The 17,637-nt window shown below is 38.5% G+C and overlaps 2 protein-coding genes across 4 annotated transcripts; both read left to right on the top strand.

The window, feature by feature from the left end:
- The first annotated feature begins 1,219 nt into the window (after positions 1-1,219).
- On the top strand, positions 1,220-5,633 carry LOC145209392 (transcobalamin-2-like). 2 transcript variants are annotated; one of them, XM_080079671.1, is made up of 8 exons: positions 1,220-1,310; positions 1,684-1,855; positions 2,139-2,275; positions 2,390-2,533; positions 2,666-2,900; positions 3,430-3,560; positions 4,604-4,820; positions 4,980-5,633. In XM_080079671.1, exons 1-8 carry the CDS (start codon positions 1,235-1,237, stop codon positions 5,170-5,172), a joined length of 1,305 nt encoding a protein of 434 aa, XP_079935797.1. In that variant the 5' UTR covers positions 1,220-1,234; the 3' UTR covers positions 5,173-5,633. The 2 variants fall into 2 exon arrangements, with proteins under 2 accessions (XP_079935797.1, XP_079935800.1); XM_080079674.1 differs by lacking the exon at positions 1,220-1,310 and having other exon boundaries at positions 1,794-1,855; positions 2,120-2,275.
- A 6,299-nt stretch (positions 5,634-11,932) lies between these two features.
- LOC145204618 (uncharacterized) lies at positions 11,933-16,498 on the top strand. 2 transcript variants are annotated; one of them, XM_080077212.1, is made up of 5 exons: positions 11,933-12,456; positions 12,523-12,974; positions 13,996-14,081; positions 14,420-14,466; positions 15,143-16,498. In XM_080077212.1, the coding sequence occupies exons 2-5, from the start codon at positions 12,552-12,554 to the stop codon at positions 16,135-16,137; spliced, it is 1,551 nt and encodes a 516-aa protein (XP_079933338.1). In that variant the 5' UTR covers positions 11,933-12,456; positions 12,523-12,551; the 3' UTR covers positions 16,138-16,498. The 2 variants fall into 2 exon arrangements, with proteins under 2 accessions (XP_079933338.1, XP_079933344.1); XM_080077218.1 differs by having other exon boundaries at positions 11,933-12,248.
- The last annotated feature ends 1,139 nt before the right edge of the window (positions 16,499-17,637 follow it).

Consider the following 17,637-nt stretch of genomic DNA (forward strand, 5'->3'; position numbering starts at 1 on the left):
GAATCTTACCCGGGGCATCCAAGCGTGACCGATGTGCCAATTTTCAGGAGTGTCGCCTCTAGTGTCTAGTATTAATGCTATATGGTCACAGGCTGGCAAAAGCAAACCAGGTCAAGCTTATAATCGTTGGTCAAGCATTTTATTAAACAAGCTTGATTTTTGATATGTACTAAATTAGCATGGACCTAAACATTTGCTATTCCGATCGCTAGTCAAAATATCGCATGACTTCGCAAATTTCTAAAATCCATATACTTGGTGTCAACAACGGTTTTGGAGCTCAATTATTTTGAGCAGAGTTGCAAGCGGGCCCGAAATCTGAGCCCGAACCCGGCCTGAACCCGAAAGTATGAGCCCGATGCCCGGCCCGAACCCGAAACGTTTTTGCGAAGCCCGTTTAGGCCCGAAATTTTGATTGACAGGATGAGAAAGAAAAAAGAGATAGACAACAAACACAATGATCAATAGTAGACCATGGGGTAAACAATACGTTTTAGAGTAGAGTGGGCATTAGGTCAAAGCCAGAGTTTCTTAGCTGAGTGATTTTATTTTGTTTTTTTAAATGGCGGACACGGAACGTAAAGTCAGGCCCGTTTTAAGCCCGTTTTCTCACAAATACCTAAGCCCGAACCCGGCCCGAACCCGGCCCGAACCCGGCCCGAACCCGAACCCGGCCCGAAAAGCCCGGCCCGACCTGCAACTCTGATTTTGAGTGTCGAAAATCCAAAAATTACCAAAGTTAAATTAATTAAATTACAGAAAAGGTGGCAGCACCAATATGCATGCGATGGTCCGCAAAATTGGCCGAGTGGTTAGCTCAACCGCCTTGTGATCACTAGGTCATGGGTTCTAATCCAATCTCGGTCGCTTGTGTTTCCCTGAGCAAGAAACTTAAGCGTCATTGCTCTAACCCAGTGGTCCCGATGGGTTGAACTAAATTGTAGTCAACAACTGCCTAAGTCTAAAAAATCAAATAAAAAATGATGAACGGACTTGCAATAAAAAGTAAAAACAGGTAGCTCGACGGCGGACTCATTTTGAGCATTGCTCGCCCACCGAAGATAAAAATGAAACAAACAAACAAATTGATCATCAAATAATTGTGATGTGTGTGCAACTAAGCGCGATGGCGTAACATTGCTGATGTTTGATCGGACTTTGGAACGCAGGGTGTCATGTCTTAGTTACTTCATACAGCTCTGCTTGCGTTAGTGTTAACGTTCTACTAGCAAGAATGGAATTATTTCTGTTCTCCGTGGTGCTGCTTTTTAGTACAACATCAGAAGTTCAATCCAGTTTTGCAGTTTGTGGTAAGACGTTTACAGTAGCCTAGCCCACTCTTTTGTTACTTGTTTGTTTGGCTTGTTAACTTGATTAAATTAAAACATCAACAAAATTTTCTCTTCACTTAAAAATGCTTGGGAAACTTAAAGTCAAAGACCGAATGTTACAGAGCATGAGATGCATTCTTTAACACGAATCTCCAAAAAAGTCATTTTGACTCAAGTTGTTGAAGTTCGAATCGGTTTTTACTGTAGGCTACTCATAGTCCTTTTGAGGGGCCATGTGGTCCGGTTTAGAACCGGTGCTCTGAGTGATAATAATCACTTCAAAGTGACATATATTTGTCAGCCTTCAGCTTAAAACTTGTTCACATCCACTATTTACTCGTTGTAATCGCAGGCAACTCCTGCACTACCGATCAACGTTTGTTGGAAAAGTATGTCAGCTACTTAAAGGCGCACCCAAGTAGTGAAGTTCTGCTTAGTGCTCAATTGGTTGATCCAGCTGCTTTTAACGTGATGACTGCAAACACTGATTGGCTACTATCGGCCATACAATTAACCAATGATAGGTAAGATTGACTTGTGTAAAAATCGAAAAACGAGAAACGAAAGTGCAGACTAAACATGTTAGGGTACATTTTTCATGCATTCAGGCGTTGTTGCACCAGACTGATAGTAACATATCGCTTAGAAACATAAATTGTTACATCAGTTTAACTGCAACGTTAGCCTTATATATATGCACACAGATGACTGCTTGGGTAAGAAAGATGAATATCTAAATGAAGATTCAGTTACGTTTGGTTTGGGATAACGTGCATTGTTTAATATAGCCTACTTCGTTACACTCAGCTCGAACAATATCGGAAAGCTAGCCTACCAGGCACTGGCGGTTATGAGCATTTGCAAAGATCCCGAGCGCTTCGGTAACGTCAACACGATACATCGCATTGAGCAAGGACTGCATCAGCAGTTTCGCCATCACAACTGTAAGTTAAATGTATAGCACGAAAGTTTACAAAGGTGTATATTAAAGCAGTTGCTTCATATTTTTGGGGAGCATTTCACAAACAGTTAATTTAAACGTTTAATATAATTCACAGCACGATCACCCCCACGTGACGGATGGTATTCATTTGGACTCGCAACCCAAGCACTTTGCGTCGCCCGGAGGCAAGTAGATAGACGTTACGTCGTGAAGATTCTCAACTCACAAAAGTCCGACGGAAGTTTCGCAAGTTTGCCGGGTAAGAGGGAATCAAAACTAGTTTCAGTTTCAAGGTAAACTAGTTGCCACAACTTAAAATAACCATCTTAACGTTATTTTTATGGTAAACTTCTCTCAGATTAGTGTTCACGAAAACAAATCTAAAATATAGATGTTACATCGCAAATCTGTATTGCTCTCGTGTGTTTGCGCGACTTGCCACAACTTTCAAGCAACCTAAGAGATAGAATTGCTTTCGCACTGCGCCGTGCAAAAACCTACCTGGCTTCCGAATTAAAATCGGACGCGGAGAGATTTTATATCGGAAACAGACATTCGTCGGCAGAGGCGCTTTTGGCCCTTCACGAAATGCGCAATGAGGGAGAATCAGTCTCGTGGTTTTGCAAGTAAGTGTTCCCGAAGTTTTTTTGAATTTTGACATTTTTGTTATTATCGGCGTTGATGCTAAGTTTCAAACGAGTCCCTGTGGTAAACGTAATCATTTTTTTATTATGTCACACAGAAATCGGATACACTGCACTCGAATACCGTCTTATTGCAGTTCGTTGAATAATTGTATGGCTCGATGTAGTTACTCTATAAAGTTTTACTCCAGCTTGCAAATTTTCACCCAACCTTACAAACATATAGTACCACAAAAACTATATAATTAGTGCTCTTGTGGCAAATGTATAATTTTAACCGACGTTTCAACGTCCTGTTCGGGTCGCCTTAATCAGAGTAATAATAACACCCCAGAAGTAAAAAACTCAATGTACAAAACACAAAGCAGACAAAAAACGAAGGGGATGTTTGCCAGAAGTGCATTATTTAGTAGTTAGACAGAGTTAGACAGAGCTGTCAGCTAACCAATTTAAATCAACTGCAATTACAAACTGGGTTATGGTTTTGGTAAACATAGTTAATTTTTTTAAGTCCTGTAGCCCAAAGCTTTCTCCGCGTTCCTCGGTCCAGGGATCCCGTTGCCTTGATTGCTCGCTCTCTACAAGCACTAGGTGGAGCTAGTGTGCTGCAACTTCGAGAAGGTTGGACATGTCACAACGAAAGTAAGTATCGTTAAAATGTGTTGAGGGCGTTTTGACGCGCGTTCACGACCAATTGTGCAAGTACAATTGCTGTTCATTGGGTGATTTTACCCATCAGTTCACAATATAACTAACAGATCCCGTGAAACGAACCTCGATATTTTTTAGTTTTACACTACTTTCGCAAATGAGTAAACTCTTTAAAACAAGTATCATTTTCTGTCTCATTGAAAAGTATTTGCTTACTTTTAAATCCTCCCTTTCAAACACTAAATATAAACGCCATTGCTTCATAACTTTTAGCAAACGTTGTGCGGTTACCTTTTGTTTGGCAACAAGGTTCATTTCCAGAAGACATTTACCAGAATTTTAGAAAACGTTAAAATTGCTTTGCAAATACTCTCATTGTTTGTTTGTTTTGTTTATCATCGCAAATTGTTAAATGTGAGTCTTACCAGACGCCTAATCTGTTTGTAACGAAGTTTTGTTTTTTATTGTAAAATCACCAGAAAATGCATTGAATTTTCATGTTGCTTTCATGCACCTAAAGTGTTCTAATATAAGGCAAAGCATATATACTTCAACACGAAACTTTGGGTGACCTTGGCCCGAAAACAAAATGTTTTGCTACTTTGCACGAAAAATTGTTTTCCAAATTCCAATGCAGTGACAATTTAGTGCAGTGTGATGTCACGAACAGTGCCTGAGGTGTTGCGTGGTACAGAACATGCGAGAATTTTTTTGAGTTGTGGAAATACCCTATTGACTAGATAAATCGGCAATAGCCCTTGAACGGTTTTGAACTTTTGAACTGACATATTAAGCGTAAATTGAATGTATCGGTGTCATTTTAAAATATAAATTTTATTCCTTCACTGTAATTTTTTTGTTACAAATAAAAATTTCCACACTCCACAATTTGATTTGCAAACAAAAACAAATTAGTAATTTTCTTGCTCTAATTGTTTTTACCTATTTATTATATTTCTACTATTGTTTTACTTACGGAATCTATATAACCACTGATTTAAACGGAATCCATATAAATACTGATTCATTTTTAGGCGATACGTTGGGAAGTTACGTTTCCACCACTACTCCGACTTTTGACCATTCCTGCCAACCATTGGTGAATTCCGATGTATTTTTGCGAATCCCAATACGTTTTTCGCTTTCAATCGAATGGGATGATAAACGGCTATCTATTGCTTTAAATCAAGTGATTAAGGACGAAACACTTTTCGAGATTCTTATTAAGGCGCAGTGCAGTGGACTGTTGAGGTAAAATATTAAGTTTTTAAGTTAACTTGTTTGAAATATTTTCATGCTACGCCTTGCATTTGCAATAGGTATTTGCTTCGCATTTAAGAATTTTTTTTACACCTTTGCTATATAAACCAGTCGAAAATTTCATCGATAAGGTTTATCGCATTGAAACAGATTTCGATACAAGATAACGTCATGGGGCCCAATGCTGATGTCACTGAATAGCCGGAAGGCGCGAAAACATCGCAAAGAGTATTGGTCATTACTGAACGGAAAAAATCTACAAGCGCTCGTTTGTGGGATTGCGGAATACCAACCTTCTGACGGCGATGAAGTCATCATAAAATTGACACACCTGACTGAATAATTATCTTACAATCACTGCACATGTTTAACTGCTATAATTTACAAAATATTTCTGGGCAAATACATCCTTGTTGTTTTTGAGCTGTGCAAGCAACCAGACTGGTAACCTTTTTTATCGTGCTAGAGTTTTGCATCTTGATTAAAATAATTATTTATACATTTACCCATAGTTTTTAAAGCCTAGTAGCCCCTGACGACTTTGCAAAACACAAGGGAAATAAAGGTAATCCCTTAAAAAGTAGTAGTCTAATACTCTCGCCGGAAAAATTAATCAAATTCTAGCTTTGCTCGGACTCCTGCTTTAAGCGCAACGTGAACTGTCAACAGACTTCAAGCTCGAATTTTTTGTCGCCTTTGTAAAAAATCATGCCATAAGACTATAGTTTTGCATGCTACGGTTATCTGCTGCCTAAATCATAAGCGGAGCTAATTTAATCCTCGTTATTGTCAGGCAACGGAAAGAAAATACACAAGACGACATTTCACGCCATGTCAACCTGCTTATTTAGACTTAAATGGATGGAATTGCCGTAAACGCATTTATTGGGAACAAATGTCACCTCAGCCGAACTGCAGCTCTCCAACCACAAATGGAAAGCACATACCTTCCCTAAACAAAACCTGCAGCTGTGACAACACGGGTTAGCCAGAAAAACCTGTTTACCAGCGCTCATATCAAACCAATCGGAAATTTCTCCTGAAACCCTTCGCAAATAGCGAGTAGAGAATTACAGGGTCGGTTGGGTATTATGCGGTCATAATGCCACATTCGATTACAGAAACATGATCGCGCAATGTCGCGTCGCCGAAATGTCGACGCGTCAATTATTTTGCCAACTTCTGCTATACGCGACGTCACGAACAAGTAGATGCTCGAGATCGTTGCAGTGATTTTGGGCGAATTAGACAAAATTTAGGCAAATTGAGCAAAAAATAGTGTTGCGAGCAAAGTGGTATAACTTCCAGCTTGTGGCCAATATTTGAAGATAAAAATCGAAAATACTAGTCATATTTGTATTATGACAGATCGATATTACAAAATTACTTCTGAGATAAAAACTAATAGATTGATCAAGATAAAATTCAGTGTTTCACTCGGGCGAGATTGTGTGAGACCCAGTGACGTTCAGTTAAAACATCCAAAATTTATCGAAATAATACGAAGCCATGACCAAAAATAATTGGCTAAAAAGTGGGCGAGGAATATCATCCAATCAGGTTGCGGTACGCCCACTTACATAAGACCACGAGCAAAAACTTGATTAATGGACAATTAAAGTTCCAGTGAAAAGCACGTGATTCCAAAAATGACCGGTCAGTGACCTCACCGATGACCTTTTCAGATTAATTACGTTTCTAAGCGATCAACAGCGACCTTTGACATAAAACGCTTTATTTTTATCACGATTAAAGATGAGTAAACACACGTGAGTGACCCAATTCTAAAATCGCGAGTCCGAGATTTTTCTGTTGTTGATGAAAAACTTTTGCGGAAATCACCCTGTGTACGAGAAGCAGCTGATTCGATAAACCTTTGCACGATTTTTCACCGCTTCTTAGTGGTTGAGTTTTGCGCACTGTGTTTGACGTGTGATGTCTTTTTGATGGCTGAAACTTAAGAAGATCAAAATTAGTATTTCTTAAATATTTGTTTCTTCGTGGGAATGTTTTTAAACATGTTTTTGACATAAATATATACGCGTGTATATTAGAAGCAGATAAATTAGAGCTGGAGCTTCCGAGATACACGCGTGTCTTATTCACGCTATTTACAAATGAAGTTAATAGTAAGCATTGCCCGACACTCATATCTGTGCAAGTGTGCTAACAAAATATTAAGTTTCTTGACCTCATTTTCTACAATTTAAGACAAATCCCAAAATATGTTGCAAAATATCATTAAGGGTAGAAGTCTTGCTCAGAACAAACGTGCCGTAAAATTTCATGGTTAAGAATTAAAGCAATATAAAACCTTTCACTACTCAAGCCTAAATATGTGGGAACAGATTGATCGTTAACGTGTCGGAGGTTAATCGGCGGAAAGTCTGAACGTTGTTATTCTGGTCTAACAAGTCAAACTACATATTTAGATCCTCCGGTATGTGTACATCGCTATTACCATGCCCATAAACACGCAGATTATTATGATGGTTTTGAAATAAAAACTATTCAAAACCTTTCTCTGTGATAACAATTATTTTTTCTAATGTCAACAATAATATCTAAAAGTGATAATTTACCAATCATATTTACCGTAACGTTTCGGTAATCTAACTGTCTGATTGTCCTAACTAAGTTGTACATGACATCAAGGAAAGTGGTGCTAAGTTGGTTGCAGGAAATGGACAGGAACTGTCAGCGGTCTTATAACATCGTTGGACCACCTCTCGCACGATTAAATCGACTTAATGTAATGCTTATTATCAGATCAACTTCATTCCAAGTATTCTGAGTGGTTTTTAACAATAACAATTATTGTTTTAGTTCGCTTCAAAACCTCGACATATTCAAACGTTGTCCTTTCGACGTGCAGATTATGGTGGGTGTGACGGGATAAGCTGCAATACTTCGACCATTTTGTTTAAGTCCTTTGAGAAATCAATTTTGCTTGTAGTATTATGTAAATCAGATATAGTCCCGTGCTTTTTGTCATAGTGTTTTGTGTCGCTATACTATAACTGTCGCAGATAACTCAACTGATAATTTTACTGAAGTTTCAAATGTTGTAAAAAAACATTACAAAAAGGACTGAATTTACACTGTTTGCGAATAACTACAGAAGGTTTATCACCCAAAACCAGTTTTGGTCTGTGTTCGACTATTGTGTCGTCATGCGATGTGTTTATAATTAGACTAAGCTCATCAGAGTCATGACATTCGACGCAGCCACCGGCTGAAACGCGACTGTTTGTCGGTATTTTAAAACGTTTGGGCCATATCTAATGCAGAACTTGGTGTAGTACTGTCGTTATTTGTTAATTGTGTAAATCGGTTTTCGCATTGTGACAAAATGCTTAAGCACGTATTTTTGAACATAAAGTACAACTTTGGACAAAGTGGTAATTATGACGTCAGCAAGTTGTAATATAAGGTTGCGTTGAGGCTAAGGTTAGTGGGGTTCAAACAGATTCGATGTCAGCGCAACAGACCGTACTAAAATTGTTTGTCAAACAATCGCTTAAAGACAAAGCAAGTTGGAAAATCATTTGAGAGTTTTAGAATATAGTTTGAATCACAGCACAACAGTACACAAAATGCGAAACCTGACCACTGGTGACCCCTTTTCAAGGCGATCACGTGGTTTGAAAAGAATAAAGTTTCGGTTGGATCAAAGCGAGACAACTTTGATCAGCTTTGATGTCGACTCGCATCGCAGTTGCCCGTGTACACCTGATACAACAAGACTTGTATTTGATGGCGCGCCCATAAACTTTGTTACGTCACAAATGGAGTTAAAATACGTAACAACTCAATAATAATGTTAACGAAGCAACTGTGCTTCGGTAACAGGATCCACTAACACAGTGTTTCACCTTTTTTCTTGTACCGCCCCTTTTACGTGTTCGTAATTTATAAACGCCCCCCTTAAAACTGACAAAAATCAAAACGATTTTTTCCACAAACAATATCAATGCGATAATTAAGATCCGGCTGTTTAACAAGCTATGTTTTAGCATTTAATCATAAATATTTTAATGGTCAATTCAACATGATACCACTGACTACAGACAGTGCTCATTGCTTTTAGCTTGGTTCACGTGATGGGCCGAAACCGCAATTGTTTTGTTTGGTCGAGCACCTCACGTTAACGCTCGGTGTATTAGGACGTCAGAAGCATTTCCAATTCCATGCTTTTACTTTTTTAAGGCCCCCTTTTCATCCCCCAGGGCCGTACTTAGGATATATAGGTCCTTTCTGCATAACACGTAAAGAGAGCCAACGCCAAGCGAAACACCAACGTTTTTTATGTAACAAATTGCAACTGAGATTGTTAACACTATTTGATGTTTTTTTAACAGTCACTTTTATTCTTGGTTACCCTCCTTCTATACGCCAGCAGTAAACAAAGTTCAATTGAGATGCCACAAAAAACGTTGATGACTGGCCTTTTACATTATTGTGTAATAAGCAAGTAATCAATTTGTAGTACGGTTTTGTAGTAATTGTCTAACACAGGGATCACCAAACTTTTTTCGCTGCGGGCCGGATAACATTAAAAATATCTTGCGAGGGCCACATAGGTTGCACGCCCTAACGCGCGTCTTCCAACAAACAAAAGGATCCAACAAAAGTGCAATCTTTATTAAAGCCAGATCGTGCTACTGTCAAATAGTAAAATTGTTTTGAAAATTATAGAATCTCTTCCACAGGCAAAACTCATTTGTTCCATCACAATTAACAATAGAAAGCCGTTTGTTCGCGCACAATAATGAAGTCATTGATAGTTTTAGTTTGGTCTGTGATAAAAACAAACAACTTTTGGATCATCAAACACTCGCGCAGGCCGTATGAAATGACGTCGATGTTTGCTGTAGTTTGGTAACCCCTGGTCTAACGGCTTAGTTAATGCGAGCGCCGAGCATCAAAAATCGCGATGCTCAGTACCAAGTACTCGGGTTCTAGCTCGTCTCGGCCAAGCACAAGTCAATTGCTACTTGCAAATTTAGCTTTCAAAGCGCAGACAAGCCCCGACAAATGACGCATTGTGATTTGTATAAAATTCATTGTAATATCACCATCAAAAACACGCAGCAAACAAAGTATTCACTGTACATTACACAATACAGTGAATAGTCAAATTTACTTTTACTGGTCGATGATGGAAGATATGACAAAATGACTTTGACGTTTTGTTTCGTTTTACCTGCTCTATATTTTCCCAGCGCCCCCCAATCGCCCAATTATTTTCCACCGCCCCCTTCGTGAGAGCAAACGCCCCCAGGGGGGCGCTGGCGCCCCCGTTGAGAACTACTGCACTAACATGAAGCTGTTCTTACAATAGAAATATATTATTTACCCTTGTGCAGCCCATCAGTCTCTCGTTCATTCAAAAACTATTTTGTGTTGGCCGATTCTGTCAAAAAATCACTTTTACTTCATCAATATTATGACTGAAAACATAGTTAATCTTGCTGTCGGAGGTAAAGAAATACTCCTGTGCAAAATACTATTTGTCAGGTAACATTTTTTGAGTTATTTTTAAATGACGAAGGGTTTTACGAAGGAGAACGTTTGGAGACGAAAACTGGGTGGGACGTACGAAAGATATCAATCTACCATGTTTCAAACAAAAATCGTCCATGATTGGGGCAATACATGTGTATGGAAACAGTATTGGTGCATAACGGTAACTGTGATTACCTTTATGCCGCGAGTTGTCAAATCAAAAGTTTTCGCAAATTAGCACAGAAGTCAAAAGTTCGAGATCAAAAATTGAAAGTGACAGAAGTAAAAGTTGTAGGAGTGTCGACAAACACTTGAAATGTCTTAACAATGAATCATTGCGACTTTTCATCGCTCGGAGTCAGCTAATCTAGGTCACGTGCTTAGGTAATCTGTTTATAACGTGAATAGAAGGGTTAGTTGCTTCGCAGTAATAGGGTTTTATTGCATCAGCCGGGAGTAATTATCGTTCAGCCGTGAGGGGTTGTTTGAGTTTACAGTTGATGAGTTTACTTCAGGTCTGAAACGCGACGGCAGTAGTTTTTTATTGTTCATTTTACCTGGGTTTTCTTGTGTGCGCAGTAACTCGAAGTATTTTTGTCAACATGGCTAAAAAGGCAAACTTAGCGCAAAGATCTCAAATCCAACATGAGTTACTTTAAAGCAAAACACTTTTGTGTGCTTATAGTTGACGCTTAACAGGAAATAGTCTTTACACAAATTGCTTGATTACGTCATTGTAACAAGACATCCGGACTTTTGATAATCAGATAAGTTTCGTGCAATCGAATAAGTCCGTTAAAACTCATTATGTGGGCTGGACAATGACTCAGTTCAAATCGGTTGTTTGCGTGGGATCAACTTTCCACTCATGGATGTAAGGATGAGAGTAAGGTACCACCTTCTGTCACTCAGCACAGAGGGTGTTACTTGACATACATACATGACATACATGTAGTATGTTTGTAATTGGTTAGTGTTGTCTACAACTTATTGCAGTTTTTCAAAATGCCGTGAAACGAAAATACGGTGAAACGATTTTTTTCAAAATACACCAACAACCATGTTTTTTAACATTCCGTGTATTTTTACCTATTGTTCGAAATCCTGTTAAACCAGAATGTCATACAAAATGCAAATGCGATACGTCAGGACACTGACATTATATTAAGGAAGACAGTGTTGCATGCAAATTTTTACTTGGGATTAAAAAAAGGTTATAAAAAAGACACAACATCTGGCAGATGTAATATGTTGTTATGATATGTTATGCATGTCATAGTTCCGTTACATAAACATCAGTTTTTATACATGTTTAGACAGATGAACAATCCGAGCAGCTGTGTATCGAGTATAGCTCGTATTAGCACGGAACATTTGAAAACTATATGTGTACGTCACTTTCCGCAAAACGTTCCTTTAGGGGTGTATTTAAAAAAAAAAGCAAATTGGGACTAGTAGGTTAAACCAACTTATCAACAAAATAGCTGCACAGTTATAATACCGCTGCACACGCACTATTTTGACACCAAAATACAGTTTTAAAAATTACGACAGGTCGACCAAACGCGCTTTGTGACGTCATATGTATATTGGAAAACGTCGATTAACTTAAGTTTATTTATCACAAAATCCGAGGCCACGCCAAAAATCTGTCCACAGTAACGAACCACGTGATTTCAGTTGGCGCGGGGATTGGACAAACGGCTGGAATGTTGTGGTGCCTTAATCTCGGCTTCCTGTGAGCAATGAAGACGCATCGCGGATAGTTGCGGCGCGCGTTCGAAGGAGCAGCGAGTGAGAGCCTGAGGCACGGAAAGCTGGTCGTGTCGAGAGGTGAAGCTTATAAACAGGGTTGTGGAGCGAGCAAGCAGACTTGTTGTTCTCGATCTGCGGCGACAAATTTCGAAGAAGGTGACTGAGTTTCTTGTTGGGTTCGTTTGACAGGACAGACCAGATTGTTAGTGTTGATTCGCTCAGAAATGTTTGGTAGATATGAGATAGTAGTTTTCGAGGCAGCAAATGTAATATTTTGAAAAACTCTTAATAGTAATTTTTAATTAGTTTGTTACAATTTGGTCTAATGATTTCAATTTAGATACAGTTTTTGTGATCTGTCAGTGTAAGTATTTTGAACAAAAAATAATAATTTAGTTTCCTTGTTTGAGTAACTTTTGTTATCATTCAGACTCGACATCGATAAGGTACAATGCCAAGATGCAGATAAATAAGACGCAACGCTTTACGATAAGAAACGGAAATTACCTTCTGGAATCTGACAACCACTATTTTGTAATAATGAAGTCATTTAACGAACAACGACGTCACCATTCAACCCTTTGTGACGTCACACTTGAAGTGGAAGAAACTTTGTTATTTGCTCACAAAGCGGTTCTCGCGGCTTGTAGCAATTACTTTAAAATTCGGTTCTCTGACGTAAAGGAAAAACAATTAAACGACGTGATAATGTCACCAAAGAAACAACGTCTTATGGACCCGGATAAAAGTAACTCTGTTGTCCGCCTTCTCGGCATAAAATTAAAGATTTTCCAACAGGTTTTGGAATATATGTACACATCGAAGATTACGATCTCGAAGGAAAACATCGTCGATTTTTTAATCACATCCTGCTTGCTCCAGGTTAGTCAAGCTTTTTTTGTTCATTTTCGGTCAGTAGTGTATGTACCTTTAACGTTGTTTTATCTGCGTTTTAGCATCAGAGCCCATTCGCCAGAAAAAGTAGTATCTTTTGATATGCACAGTGCGTTTAAGCTGTGGGAGAACTTATAATCTCAGTTTGACATGGAGTTGCAAAACCATGCTCGTTTGTGGTTTTGTTTTTGCGTCACTTGAAGCAATTTATACTGAGGTATCAGGTCAAAAGCGGTTTGCGGTTCGGTAAAATCATTAGGAAACAAAGAATTGGGGTTCCGAGGTCGGCTATCTTAATCTTTTTTTGCTTTGCCTGTAAGATGCAAAAAAGTGTTTTTAACTTGCTTTGTTATTTAGTAACAAGCCGTAGCGGTATGGCAAAATTTTTGAAAACGGGAAATTTTTCGAAGATTTTGCGAACTTGATAAAGTAATTACAAATCGAAAATATTTTAATTAGCAGTAAAACACGAAACATTTTTGTAAAAATGTTGTATCTTGTAATCTGTCACATTCGTTTTCGTATAAATTTTTTTGTACAAGTTGGAACACATCCGAAAACCTGTATAACTAGAATGTGCTATTTGATTAAGATAAAGTAATCCAATGTATCGAAACAACACCTTTAAGCTGTATTGAAAATCAGCACAAACAAGAAAAAATATTAGTATGACGTATATAACCACAAAACAATGGAACGCCCGAAGCTATCATTCCTCGCGCCACGCTTTGCTAATCACACTTGCAACAACAAAACTTTACAGTCAAGAGAAAGTGTTTACCTAAAATTCCTCTAAATAAAAACGACACTTCATTTGCAATGAAATTGTTGATTTTTCTTTGTTGTTCGTATTTGGTAGATATTTGTATTTAGGTTTCTCTCATCAACTGCTTTTTAACTAAACATTTTCGGTGTAAGGTTTCAAGCTTTTCATTTTTGTTTGCGCATCCTTACTCTGCGAGTTTATTCAAATTCAATTACATTAACCGTTGATTTTAATTCTCTGTAGATTCGAGACTTAATCAACGCCTGCATCAAAATCCTTCTAAACGAGCGTCACTGGTGCGTAACGACAAAACAGAAGGAACCAATAAGGTATGAAAAAAGCTTGCATATATCTTCACTACAGTTAAGATCGGTAATGGCCTAAAATGTAAATCACGATATTCACTACACAAATGTAAGAAACTTAAAACAGTTCCGTTGAAGTTTTTTGGATGCATAATACTTTTTTATAACTATCATTTGTACAGTTTTTACAAATTTGTTTTTTCGCATATTGATTGTTTTATAACAACAATGGTTGCTGTCGTGAGTTTGATTTGAGTGACGATACATGATTTAACTCTAGTGAATTTAGTTATGGCTCATTTAGCAGATGTGTTTGTGATTCTTGCCCCCCAAAATAATGCATAATAATGTTTTATTTTTAGATGTCAAAGCATCTCACCAGCTGCAACTCAACAAATTTATAAAATAGGTAAATATTAAGATGCCTTGATTTGTTGATTCAAACAATGCGAAAAAAAAACAAATTAAACAGAATCATTTTTAAAATAAACAAAAATGCAGTTGCTTCAAGTTCTAAACGCGGGATAGTGTAAATGACGGTTGCTGCCAGGTAACACGTGCGTTACCACAAGTACACTGCACACAAATATCAGGAATTAACAAATCCATTACACAAACATATCGTTAACTGGCTAAACTGGTTGGATCAGTTCTTTAATCTTCCAATGCGACCACTTAGCATAATGAGTTTTTACTAATTGGCACCCAGTCGTTAAAACTTATACTTCTGTCCTATTAACGCACTATAGGCATTAGAGGTGCATTAACATGTTTTCTCTGTTCAAAGACGACAAATTTAACCTTAGTTACTGGACTCGTTGTAAAAAACCGTGGTTGGCATTTGCAAAAGTGACGGGCTGAATAATCGCGTTTGCCAGTCTGTTCTTAAAAAAACAAGAATTTCAAGGTAAACGACCTAAACCATTCGAAACCTAACCCTAATACGATTTTACTATCGTTTGTCGATAAGTTTATCCACGGGATAATACCGTATCGTTTTAATAATAATATAATACCCTTAGGTTAAGAAGCGGCAGAGTAACAGACAAAAAACAAACTGATTTTATACCAGAATTCTTCAACAGATTTAACGACAACCGCTCGAACAATCACAGCGCGCGAACTGGCTAAGCCTAAAACAAACATCTCGAAAGGCCATCTACTGTCATCAACTCCCAACAATGGGAACACCGCAAGCGTGAAATCATGCGACAGCGCTCATTCACTTGCGACTGGCAACGATTTTTACGGACAACACCAAACGACCCACCAGCCCCATCAAGCGTCCAGGTGGTCAGACAAGATGAGACGAAGTCGTACAGTGAGTGAGGGACCCCCATTGGCCCACCAAAAGGAGCCGTTTGACTTGCGTCGTCAATGGATCCGACGTTTTGATGGCTATGACGTCGCAGAGAAGTCTAGTGCCATTGCAAAGAAGCGTAAAGTTTCGCGAGGAAGCTTGATAAAAAGACAGGTCAGAAGTAATTCGGAAATCGAAAAAAGTGGAAATCAAATCTTATCGTCACAGTATCCACCTAAGAGAAAATTTGAATACAACAATCTGATGTTTGATCCTGGAACATATACAACAATGTTTAGTGACATTCCACCTATGTACAGAAATTTTGCCTCTGTCAATCCTTCCCTTATTGTGGGTGATCGTTCACTATACCACGATGTCTCGTTCCCTCATCATCCTCCTGCCTGGGTGGTCCTTCCACATGTATTGAATAATCAACGAAGTTCTATAAAAGAACCAATTCCGCTACTGCCACGGAACCGACATCCTCCTATTTGCAAAGTAACTTTATCACCGCATGACGTGTCATCGATAAAGCATCCACGTAAGCGAAAGTTAATGTCAGCAGCTTTTCATGATTCTGGAACTGACACCGATAGCGTGGGAACGGGAAGTATAGACAGTGGCGTTGCACTGGAAACACACAAACCCCTTTGTAGCGTATCGTCGATCGATGACTTTCCAGCTTCTGACGTATCAATTGCGTCAGTTGTTTCAGATGTGACGTCTTTACGAAGATGCGAGAAGGAAGTTGGACGTCATCAACAATGTGTAATGTAACACTGCCCGCCTCTTTTGCTTACTGACCATTCTAGTATGGCGTAACAGTTGCTAGGTGAAGTATGTATGTAGTTTGTGACGTTATAATTTGTTTTGCACGTGACTTGCACAGCCCGGATTTCTTGCCATCGCTATTGCACCTCCGCAACGACGGGGATTCCCCTGAACAACAAAAACCCATGATTTTTTTGTACATTCCCTTACATACGTCAATACCTGTAAAATCTGTTCCTTTTCTTTGATTGGTTGGCACGTGTCGCGCAGTTCCTGTAAAGGTGTATAGGTTTCTCGTCTTGTTTCCGTACGCAATAAACACCCTAATCCAAACAGCATTTGCTGAAATAAAGAATTTGATACAACACGCGAAAAAGTCGTTGATAAAGGGGTGCTTAAAAGAAACTTTTGCCTGTGCACAGAAAAGTGGACTTTAACTCAACCTTGGCGGTACCTTCCAGCCTTCAGTACAATTACGTAGGGATTAAAAATCGTAAAAAAATATTTTTGTGTGCAAAAACGTTATTTTATTTTAAAAAATAGTTTAAAAATGTATTATTTTCAGAAGCCCTGGCCTAAATCTTCCCGGCTACCTAACTACAGATTCTGTGTGGAAAGTGAAAAAAGATAAATAAGATTTTGGAATGTTATCAAGCGTTTTTTTAATTTTGAAAAAAATAAACAGATAACAAGCTTATATACCAGGGGTACTCAATTAGTTTTGTCAAAGGTCCAAGTACAGAAGGTTTAAAATCCCAAATTCCGGACAATATTTTCGGAAATGCGAATGCAACATGTCTTAATTAGGTAATGGGGAGAATTGCTGTCCAGAATGAACACAATATTGAAGCCGAGGGTTAATACGATCGAAACAAAAGCTTGAGTTGAGTACTGAACCCTGCTTTAACACTTGCCAGTACAATGCATGCAAACCATAATGCATTGCGGGCGGTTTTGCAAGATTAGGCTACTTTGTCCAGGCAACCTTTTACATCACAGACAAACAAGACTATGTAAAATTGTGCACAAACAATTGCCTCCTTGTATGTGTATTGTGTAATAAGTGTAGTGGTCTCCCAAGAAATCGTTTTGCCGACCCTAGTTTGGAAACTGCTGCCACAAAGCATTTTTTACGTAGTTGATACAGAAATGTAACAGAAGTGTGGGCAGTAATAATCAAAAGCGTACCGAGGTCCCAGTGGCGGCTCGTGCCTAAAATTTCAGGGGGTGCTGCTCCAAATTTTAGCCTTCATTGAACAAATATTGGCAATATATAGAAAAGCCACATTTCTAGTTTTCTAGCCATTGTTTTGTGTAGAAAAACAAGTAATAATTTAGCAACTCCATTGTGACGTAATTTTTGTTACGCAATAATGTACACTAGTGTAAACAGCAGACGGTATCATTGGGGAATTTTGTTTACTTGCACAGCGACGGACCAAACTCAATAACATGCAATAATAATGTGGCACAAAAACACACGTGACACAGACTCGAAACGAAGCG

The sequence above is a fragment of the Phallusia mammillata genome, chromosome 1 (assembly GCF_965637545.1).
Source record: "Phallusia mammillata chromosome 1, kaPhaMamm4.hap1.1, whole genome shotgun sequence".
NCBI lineage: Eukaryota > Metazoa > Chordata > Ascidiacea > Phlebobranchia > Ascidiidae > Phallusia > Phallusia mammillata.